General features: G+C 45.4%; 1 protein-coding gene across 4 annotated transcripts in view; it reads right to left on the bottom strand.

Moving 5' to 3' along the window:
• PNPLA1 (patatin like phospholipase domain containing 1) overlaps positions 1–11,124 on the bottom strand; it is a 49,521-nt gene that overhangs the window by 13,222 nt on the left and 25,175 nt on the right. For all 4 annotated transcript variants that reach the window (XM_055330159.1, XM_055330157.1, XM_055330158.1 and 1 more), the window contains exons 2-5: positions 10,098–10,330; positions 8,693–8,758; positions 7,249–7,458; positions 5,622–5,682 (exon numbers count right to left, since the gene is read on the bottom strand). In XM_055330159.1, the coding sequence (XP_055186134.1) occupies positions 5,622–5,682; positions 7,249–7,458; positions 8,693–8,758; positions 10,098–10,330 (570 nt within the window). The remainder of the gene's footprint in view (positions 1–5,621; positions 5,683–7,248; positions 7,459–8,692; positions 8,759–10,097; positions 10,331–11,124) is intronic.

The following is an 11,124-nucleotide window of genomic DNA, read 5'->3' as shown; positions in this document are numbered from 1 at the left end:
GTAGAGGGAGAAGCAAGCTTCCTTTGGGGAGCCTGATGTAGGACTTGATCCCAGGACCCCGGGATCATGCCCTGAGCCCAAAGCAGACGCTAAACCCTGAGCCACCCAAAAGCATAGCCTTTTCAACAAATAGTGCTGGAGCAACTGGATATCCATATGCAAAAAAAAAAAAAAAGAACTTTGTTTTATATCTTGAACCATAGTCAGAAATTAACTCAAAATGGAATATAGACACAAATGAAAAACCAAAAACTATAAAGCTTCTAGAAAGAAACATAGGAGAAAACCTTTTTGTGATCTTGAGTAAGGCAAAGATTTCTTAGATAAGACGCCAAAAACATAATCCATAAAAGAAGCAAATTAAACACCAAAAGCATAATCCATAAAAGAAGCAAATGAATAATATGGGCCCTATCAAAATTAAAAATACCTTTTCAGAAGACTTAACGACTTGAAAAGAGAAATTACAGACTGAGAGAAAATATTTACAAATCATATTTCTGATAAAGAGCATTTATCTGAACTACATAAAAGTTCTTAAATAAGAAAACAAACAATTCAATTTTTAAGATGGGCAAAAGAGCCCACTGAAAGAGCTTCCGATGGCCAAAGCTGAACCAATTTGAGTAGCAAAATAAATAAAGGAAACCTTAATAATAGCCCAAAGTATAAAATGAGTATCCAGGAGTCCATACTGAAACAAACAAGGAATTGAAGAAGTATACAAATAGGGGAGAAGAGACAAATCTCCCAACCAGAAGAATTCCAAATAATTTTTGTAGATTACCCTGTCCTTAAGGAAGTGAAGCTTAACTCCCCATCCCTTAAGCAGGTGGTGCATAGTTACTTCTTTTCAAAGAGAAAGGGGGAGAAAGAGCAACTTCACAGGGAGAAACCCAATAAATACCACTGCAGGCAAATGACCAAGCCCAACATCATGAATAATAAGCCATGTAGATAGCATGCACCCTGGATATAATGTGATGAGAATGGTACTTTGCCTTTATGATCTCCCTTCCCAGAACTAAGAACTCCAGCCTAATCCTGAGAAAAACATCAGGCAACTTCAAACCCCAACTAAGGAACATTCCAGTACTCCATTCTACCAAGTTCATTTAAAAACAAGGAGTCTGGGAAACTGTCACAGATAAGAGGAACCTAAAGAAACATCATGGTAAAATGTGATGTGGTATCCTGAATGGGATCCTGGATCAGAAAAAGGACATTAGGTTGAAAAGTAAGGAGACTTCAGTTAATAATAACCAATATTAGCATATTAATTGTAAACACTATGCTATACTATGTACCAAATTTTATATATACCATACTATAACATATAACAAATGTAAGACATAATAATAGAGAATGTAAAGTATATGGAAGCTCTCCATGCTATTTTCATATTTTTTCCTGGAAATCTAAAAGTATTTTTAAAAATAAAGCTTATTGTAAGTCTAGGTGGGAAATGACCAAAAGAGTTAAACACTTCAATAAAGAAGATATATAATATAGATGGCAAATTAGCACATGAAAAGATGCTCAGCATCATTAGTCATTAAGGAAATACAAATTAAAAAAACAGTAAGATACCACCACACAACTATTCACATAGCTAAAATTAACAAGACTGACCATTTTAAGTGTTGGTGATAATACAGAGAAACTGGTTCTCTTCTGCACTGGTGGTGAGAATGTAAAATGATACGACTACTTCGATAAATAATTTGACAGTTTCTTAAAAAGTTAAACATACATTCTGGATATATGTCCTTACTCTATATCCCAAAGAATTGAAACAAGGATATTTGCATACCCATGTTCATTGCATCATTATTCACGATAGCCAAGAGGAAGAAGCAATTCAAATTGTTCATTGATAAAGAAAATGTGGTATGTTACATGCTACAAAATGGATAAACCTGGAGGAAATTATGATAGCGAAATACACCAGTCACAAAAAGACAAGTACTGTATGATTCCATTGATATGAGGTATCTAAAGTAGTCACTCTCCTAGAAGTAGAAAATAGAATGGTGGTAGCCATGGCCTAGAAGAGGGAGAAATGAGGAGTTGCTGATCAATGGGTATAGAGTTTCAGTTTTGCAGTAAGAAAAAGTTCTGGACATTGGTTGTACAATGTGACTATACGTAATACTACCAAACTGTACACTTAAAATGGTTAAGATGGTGGGGCACCTGGCTGGCTCAGTGGGAAAAGCGTGCAACTTTTGATCTCGGGGTTGTGAGTTCAAGCCTTACATTGAGTGTAGAGATATTTTTAAAAAATAAAAAAAATCTAAAAAATAGTTAAGATGATAAATTTTGTGTTATGCATTTACCTTAATTATACACATATAATATTGTATATTATGTAAATACGGTTATAGATTAAATGTACATTTACCATACCATGTAGACATTCCACTCCTAGGTATTTACCCTAAGGAAATGAAAGCATATGTTCATAGAAAGACTCCATGAGTATTCACAGCAGTTTTATTCATAATAGCCCAAACTGGATACAGCCTAAATGTCCATTAATTGGTGAATGGAGAAATGAACTGTGGGATTTTCATAAATGGATTGGAAATTAAAAAGGAATGAACTATTTATACATGCAATAACATGATGAATCTCAGAATAATACTGAGTGAAAGAATGCAGACAAAATAGAGCCCATACTGTAAGTCCAGTAGGAAATTTCTGTAATGATAGAAAGTAGATTGGGGACTCTGGGGGAAGGTGGGAAGGGTCACAAAAGAACGTAAGGAAAACTTGGGGCATGATGGATAATGGTTCACTCTCTTGATTGTGGTATTAGTTTCATAGGTAGGTGTGTGTGTGTGTGTGTGTGAGAGAGAGAGAGAGAGAGAGAGAGAGAGAGAGAGAGAGAGAGAGAACTTAACAAATTGTAAGAGAAGGAAGAATGCCAAGAAGGAAGGGAGGGAGGGAGGGAGGGAGGGAGGGAGGGAGGGAGGGAGGGAGGGAGGGAGGGAGGAAAGAAGGATGGATGGGTTGGTCTGGCCAGGCACGCCTGGATGCCAGATGGATTATTTTAGACATGGCATCCTCTGAGCTCCAACCTTACTCAGCACCCACGTCCACATGTCTGTGTGGGGAATGTGGATTTTCAAGCATGCCAGCAAGCAGTGCCCTTCCCTTTGGCAGAAGGCTGCTGCCAGGGGAGGCCAAGGGTGGAGAGGGAAGCTCGCCTGGCAGCAGGAATAATTAGGTGGATTTGAGCCCTGAGGAGGGCAGCAGAGGGAGATGCCAGGATGTGAGTGGAGGAATTGAGGGTGACACTTTGCAGGTGTAGCCTTCTGCTGGAGCTGACCCCCATCCAGAAAGCAGTAGGGTGGGTGGGAGGCTGGGGCGGACTCCCGTTTTTTTCTGTTCCCAGATGGGAGGTGGGAATTAAGAGTGTGGCTCTGGGCACTGGCCACAATTTCTCAAGATGCGTCATACCTCCTGCTTGCATCTGGTGCTGGGAGGAAAATCCAGCCCTACCAAACCTAAGAGGATCTAGGGTGGAGCTGAAGAAACCTGCACTGAGAAAGCCATGCAAATTGGAAGAGGAATAAAAAATAGTCAGTAGCCAGCAAGAGACATTTTCTTCCTTACACATTGTGTCAGTTCCTACTTGGAGTGATTCCATGGCCCCTGGGAAAGCCCACCAGCCTCCATACACTGCCCTGATTCTTTCATGGATACCCGAAATGCTCCTATTAGAGCATCCTTCGGTTTAAGACTGCCATTTAGACCATGGTGTTCATATCACCTAAGGGTAGAAGAGTGTGGGGGCATGAGATGGCACTGGGTTCCTTCCAGAGGCTATTGAGGAGTGAGGGACAGCAGAGATGCTAAAGCAAGGCACTTTGTAACTCTCCTTAGGCTTGCCCTGAGAGGAAGAGAAAGAAGTTCTAGGGGAAAGACAGGTATGGTGGTAGCCAGGCAGCCAGGCTGGAACCTGAGAGGTAGAGGGGTCTCCTGACGTAGGGAATTGGTCCCAAATCAGGGGATCCCCCAACACCACATCCCCAGTACACACCATCACTGAGGAAAGAGTGAAGGGGTTTCCCAGCTGGTGGTGGAAAGGACCCCAGGTCCTCACCAGCCCCTCCTATTCCTGAGGCTCCATAGGTGAGACCCCATCTTAACCCTCCACTAACACCCCTCAGGTGGCCCAGCGTTTGGACGCTTGGCATAGTTTTCAGAGATGTCACTCATGTAAATGTGGAGAAGAGGAGAGTTGTCCAAGCAGAGTCGGGGTTAGGAGGAGTCTGCCCCCAGGGAGGTGAGAGGATGGCCCTGACTCCTAGGTCACAGGGTCAGTGGGCTGGAATGACTGTGTCTAGGAATATAATTCTGAGGTAAGTTCCATGGTCAGCCCCCTTATACAGATGAGAAAACTGAGGTCCCAGAAGATGAATTACCTGTTCAAGATCACACAGTTAGTAGGTGTCAGGAACAACGATTTAATCCTTTTTACAGGTTAGGAATCAAAACACAGGGGGCAAGTGATTTCCTTGAGTTCACACAGCCAGAGGGGATGAGAATCCTGGCCCAGACCTACTTGCCTCCAGAACTCACAGTCCCTCCATCCTTTTCTCCCCACCCCTTGTTCGGAGAATGGCCCTAGGAGAAAGGAAAGAGTCAAGACAAAGGGAGCTTGGGAAAGCAGGAAGCAGCTTTGAAGGAAAAATAGCCAACACATCCTAGGGAAAAACCCACATTCAATCCCTTAACTCAGTCCTAAAATATTTTTTTAAACTATGTACACAAAAAGTTCGCCACAGTATTGCTTATAATAGTGAACATTTGGAAACTCAAAGAAATGATCAAAGTTTCTGTTCAACTGTCATGGAATATCACAGGATTGCCAAAAAAGACAGTCACAAAGACCACATGACAACCTGGGAAACAAAACCCCCCACTTCATACAGCATTAGGTAAACACCATCCAATCCCGGAATCCTTTCTTCCCCCTGGAAATATGTTCTATGGAAACAATTCTAAATATGCAAAAGATTTTTTTCTTTCCTTTTGTCAGGGATGTTTGCCATGGTCTTCGTGGAGTTAGCGTGTAAAATACATGCCTTTGGAATCTTCCAGGCAAGGATGCATGGAGCCATTTGCAGGTGTAGGGGACCATACTTGCTAAAGCAACATTTGTTGGACACAGACCCTCTCCTTTGTTGATCAATGTCTCTTGGAGTCTTACCCAAATATAAACTCATCATGTCTAGTTCTGCATTAACAATGCAATCGTCTTGGAAAGAGAATAAAGTGAAATGACCTGAAAATGGAATGTTCCAGGAAGATACAAGCTATGGTGTTTCCTAAACATAGTCCTTAAATCCAGAAATATATTTATATGAAAACATATCGACTGTCCCAGCAGTGACCCTAAAGACCACTTTTCCATGGAGATCCTAATGTTTGGCCACAGTGGTGTGTCCTGGACAATGCAAGCTGCCAGGTCCTTGCACCCATTCCCAACCCTCCTGAGGAAGGGCATCTCGGGTTCTCTTTTTAGGACAATGCTCCTGGACTCAGCCCTTCTACTTCCTGTCTTACCCCACCCCCAACCCACCCCTTTGGGGGCCCTATCCCATACTTACTCAGCCGCCTCAAGTATGAAACAGCATCTTCATACCCTCGGTAGTAGTAGTTGTGCAGGATCTGCAAGGAGGGACAGCAGGAAAGTGACTAAGGCTGCAGCAATGGAGAGAGCCGAGGTCCCCTCACCTCATGGCCCTTGAGCTTTATTTGATGGATTTTTCAGAATGTACCCATCCAGTGTTCCATCCCTCATTATCTGCTGAGAAGTGGGGAGCAGTTGCAGATTATGGGTCCATAGTGACAGTGCATTAATGTGTTAAACCATTTCTAGCTGATCATCAGCTTCCCCTGGGCAGGAGAGATATTTATAGCAGAGCCAGAGAAGGTGCATTTGGGCCATAAGAAGAGCAGAATTTGGAGACTGGGTTCAAATCCTGGTGCTGTGTGGCTGTGTGGCTATAGTCTCTCAACAACCTCGATTTCTTCACCTGTAAAATGGGAATATGATAGTATCTATTGCAAAGGATTCTGGAGGATTACATGGGTTATCATTGCTCACAAAGCATTTCCATAAAGGGCCAGATGGTCAATAACTTGGGCTTTGAAAGCCACAGATTATCTCTTCTTGTTCTTGTCCTCTTCTTCCTCCTCTTTCTTCTCCTCTTTTTCTTTCTTCCCCTTCTCCTTCTCTTTCTTCTACTTCTACAACCCTCTGAAAATGGAAAGCCCATTCTCAGCTCACAGGCTATGTAAAAATAAGCCACCTTGAGAATGGAAGTCAGGCACTGATTGTGAGCAGAAACTCAAGTTCTAGAGGCTCTGAAGAATACAATGTATTTGTTCTATCTTTCTTGAACTGCCTATTTGTGGATTGCTTTTATGAAAGTAAATAGACATAATCTTTACCAAAGAATTAGTTTAAGGCAGATGCTGGAATTCCTTTTTTTTTAATAAATTAATTTTTTATTGGTGTTCAATTTACCAACATACAGAATAACACCCAGTAGATGCTGGAATTCCTAACGCAACTGTTGGAGGACAAAGTCAATCAGATGAATAAAATACCTCGTGTATCCATAGCCTGACTAAGTGTAATAGTGTTTTGATTATGAGTTTTGTAAACAATAATTAGAGTGCAAGTCACAAAACTGGCTCAGAGGAGTTAATCATTCAAACAACAATTACTGAGAACCTTCTATAAGCAATGCCTTCTGTAGACATGGTGAGTGTAGTCAAAAAAATGAGTTAAACGTGGTGCCTGTTCCCAGGCTCAGCCTTCTGTGTTGGAGAAAGACATACATTTGGAAAGACATGTAGACTTTATTTTTTTAAGAGCAGTTTTGGAAATTGAAAATTGAAAACAAAACACAAGCCACTGGCTGGATTTGGCTCATGGGCCATGGCTGCTGTTGCCTACATTGTATGTCAGAGTGGAAAAGTTCAGGTAAGATTCCTATCAGCAGTTCTGATATCATCTCATTTTACAAGGGAGAAAATTGAGGCCGAGAGCACATAGGGGCCTCATTCAAGGTCACATAGCTAGGTAGCAGCAAGACGAGGATACAGGTTTAGGAGGAAGTTTAAGGAGACACAAATGGAAATGCATGGATCCCACTGGCTCCCCCCCTACACCCAGGCCCTGTCACCTTCTGCGGGTCTCCCTCCCTTCCGGGCCCCTCCTCTCACCAATAGGTCTGGCGGGAACAGGGCATGGGTCATCCTGGCGATGTTCTCCAGGGAGAACTGGAAGGAGCAGTTGAACATGCGGAAGTCGTGGAAGATGGCGGGGCAGTCCCGGGGACAGATGTCTTGCTGCCCGCTGAAGGTGGAGATGGTAATAGAGTCGGTCCAGAAGGAGCAGGGCTGCATGCCTGTGAAGCCCCCGTCAATGTAGCGCTATGGAGGGGCAGGCAGAGTAATATATGCTCATGGGATCAGAGTTCGTCTTCCCCGATCAAGGAGTACCCCAGGAAATGAGTCCCTTGGGACTAGCCTTGAGACCAAGGTCCAGGTGGGTAAGTGGTGTGTCCACAGTGGTCCTTGAACCCCCAGCCCAGTGCTCTGTCCCTCACTGTCTGTCCTCAGCCATCTCTATGGTCCTGAGACTGGGGCTTCCAGGCCTCTACAGGGAGAGGGACATTTATAATCTGGATAAAGCATGAGCAAATGCTCCCCAGTCACAGCTCCCTCTCCCAGGCTACCCCTCCCGAGCCAGTCAACTGCTAAGGGCAGGGCCAGGGAATGGAGCCTGTTCCCATGGCCTTTTGAAAATGTGAACACATAGTGGGTCTGAGCAGGCTGGGAAATATCCCCTCTCCAGACTGCTGTGTGTCTACACGGTCTCCTTCTGTTGAGGTCAGGTATCCCTGGCACTCTCCAGAATGACCATGGCCTGGCCACCAGCCGCCACATTTCCCTTCCCTCATGGGGCTTCTGTTGCCTCAATCTTGAACAAAGGACCACAAATACTTCTCTGGGGTGCCTGAGAAGTACACGGCTGACATGTGCAATATGTGCTCCATCTCTTAGCTGAATCCTGATTTCTGGATCTCATTTTCTTTCCATATAAAATGAAGAAGAGACATGGGTTAGATCCTCCTACTCAAAGCATGGTCCGTGGACCAGCAGCACTGGTGTTAGCCGTGGCTGGTCTGAGGGGCAGAGTCTCTGACCAGCCTAGGGAATTAGAATTTGCCCTGGCCCAGGCCTAGGGAATTAGAATTTGCATTAGTTTACATGACTCCCTCTGACCCCAGGTGATTCATGTACACTAGCCTAGATGACTTTAAAGGTCCTCGTCAATCACAGTTCCGGGTACCAATGTCACAGGGTCCTATTCTATACACCCTCTGTCAAGTGTGAGAAAATCCAGCAAGCCTATGGAGTCTTGACTAGCCAGGCTCAGTAATGGGTTGGTGGGTCCAGAGTGAAGCCCAATGTATGGAGGGAAAGTTCACCTCAAAGCCCCAGAAATCCATCCACACTGGGAATTAGAAGTAGAAAAACACAAGAATCTTTCCAACTCTTGGTCTTCCCACTGAATTCTGAGACCACCCCTCTACTCTCCCAGTTATGGGTCCCAGGGCACTCCTGGGTCCTGGCTCATCCTCTCCCACGCCGAAGCACTCACCACACCGCGGTAAGTTGGGGGGATGAGTCCACAGTACACAGGGACAAAGCAGCTGCAGTACAGTGCCTGTGGGGAGAGAACCAGCAGAGATGCCTGAGGCTCTGGCGGCTGGATGGGGAGGCCTCCTCAGCAGCCTGGCCCTTCTTAAATCCAAGACAGAGGCACTGTTATGGGGACCAGAGCCCCAGGTTCGATTCCTGGCCTGGCCCCAAAGAGCTGCGTCCCTGTGAACGTGCTTGGTAGTCTGGTCCCAAGATCCCGTTGTTTTTTTTTTTTTTTTGTTTGTTTGTTTTAAAGGTATCTTACTATTTCTTTCTTTCTTTTTTTTAAAGATTTATTTATTTATTTATTCGAGAGAGAGAGAGAGAGAGAGAGAGAGAGAGAGAGAGGCAGAGACACAGGCAGGAGAAGCAGGCTCCATGCCGGGAGCCTGACATGGGACTTGATCCGGGACTCCAGGATCATGCCCTGGGCCAAAGGCAGGCACCAAACTGCTGAGCCACCCAGGGATCCCCAAGATCCCGGTTTTAAAGAGACAGGGCAGTCTCAGTGACCTCCAGGGTTCCTTCTAGCACCATATCTCCATGAATTCAATGGAATTCAGTAACCATTAATGTGTGTGTGTCCTGGGCCAGGCTCTGGAATCAAAGGAGGGTGAGATGCCCACCCTTGAGAATGCTCAACGAGGAAGAGTAAGCAAGTAGGTGACAGTACAAGGGTGACAGGGGCTGTGAAGGAGGTGAGCATGGGCATTGCGGCCCCTAAGGAGGAGTGCCCAGCCCAGGGGAGTGGGGGGCAGACAGATGATGAAGGTAAGTTCCAGGGCAGAGTGACTAGAGTCTTGTTAAGCAGGTGAAGCAAGCTGGGAGGGGGGAAAGGCATCCTAGGCAGATGGCACAGCAGGTGCAAAGGTACAGAGGTCTGCTTTCTGTATGGTTCACTCTCGTTGGCAGGAGCAAGAGTGGGAGCTGGTAGGAGGTGGCCAGGAGAGAGAAGTCTTGGAGAGCTGAGTGCTAATAAATCCAGGAGGACGTGAGGTAGGTGAAGGAGGTGTCCATGCCTATTGCCATTCATTCTTCACCCCCAAGATCATGGCCATGCCAGCATGAGGCTGTGAGTCTGCATGGCAAGGGTCTTGTATTCCAGAGAGGAGAGGGGAGTGGAGATAAGGGACAGAGGGTCATGCCACTTGACCTTTTTGTCCCAAAAGAAAACTGGGTATATCCACAGCACTTTCCAACAATAATAATTCATAACTAAGATTTATATTAATGAACATAGAATAAGCTCCCAGAGTGCCCTTTCCTAAGTGATAACCCATTTGGTGATATTTTACTCCTTCCAAGAATGGGGGACTGTTTCCCCAAACTGGGCCCCACCCCTTGGTCCAGGCCCTGCCCCTTGCCTCGATGAGCTCTTCCTTGGATGTATACTCTGAAACCACGACACTCTCTCCGTCCGTGAGCCGAGTGAGGGACACATGGAGCTTCCCTGTGGCGACCTTGTAGGAGTCCTCGGGCAGGACCCTATACAGAAACTGCCGCATCAGCTGCACCATCTTGCACGATGGCGACAAGGGCCCCAGGAAGGATTTCTTCACCTCAGCCACACCTACATTGAGGACTCTCAGGTACTCATCTGTGGAGGAAGCAGAGAGGAGGGGGCAGGTCAGCCGCTTGTGGACAAGAGAGGTCAGTGGCAATCAGGCTGCAGCCAACACGGGAAACCCTAGAATTCTGAGGCAGTGTTGGTCTCTGGAATCAACCTGTCTTTTTACACACGGGGAAAGCAAGGCACAGAAGAATTAAGTCACTGGCTTCAGGGAGCCTGCAGCTAGTCGATGGCCAAACTCGATGCAGGCATCCTGACCCCTTTCATATTGAGGGCAAAGGACCCCATGCCTACCCCAACTTGCATGGAAATCTACCACCAGACTACATTCTTTTGGAGTCTTAGAGACTTTTTTGCCCTATATGAGATTCCTATTAAAACACTGATACAGGGGCACCTGGGTGGCTCAGTCAGTTGAGTGTCTGTCTTCAGCTCAGGTCATCATCCCAGGGTTCTGGGATCGAGTCCTGCATCGGGCTCCCTGCTCAGTGGGAGCCTGCCTCACCCTCTCCGTCTGCCTGCCACTCCCCTGCTTGTTCTCTCTCTCTTGCTCTGTCAAATAAATAAAATCTTTGAAAAAAAATTAAATAAACACACTGATACAGTTGACAGCCTTCATCAAATGACACCCTGTGACACTTAGCTTAGTGCCCACAATATCTGTGGGCAGGGAGGGGGTACTGGCCCTGAGGCAGGTGAATTATAGGGAGAGTGAATTGTGTCTTGAAATCATTGCATGCATCTTCCCTTTAGGACCCCGGTACAGGCCTGAGAGAGAGAAGGCCGTAAAATATGGAGCACAAACTGCGCCAGGCCAGGCT

The sequence above is a fragment of the Nyctereutes procyonoides genome, unplaced genomic scaffold (assembly GCF_905146905.1).
Source record: "Nyctereutes procyonoides isolate TBG_1078 unplaced genomic scaffold, NYPRO_anot_genome, whole genome shotgun sequence".
Lineage (NCBI taxonomy): Eukaryota > Metazoa > Chordata > Mammalia > Carnivora > Canidae > Nyctereutes > Nyctereutes procyonoides.
This window is presented reverse-complemented; position numbering and strand designations above follow the sequence as displayed.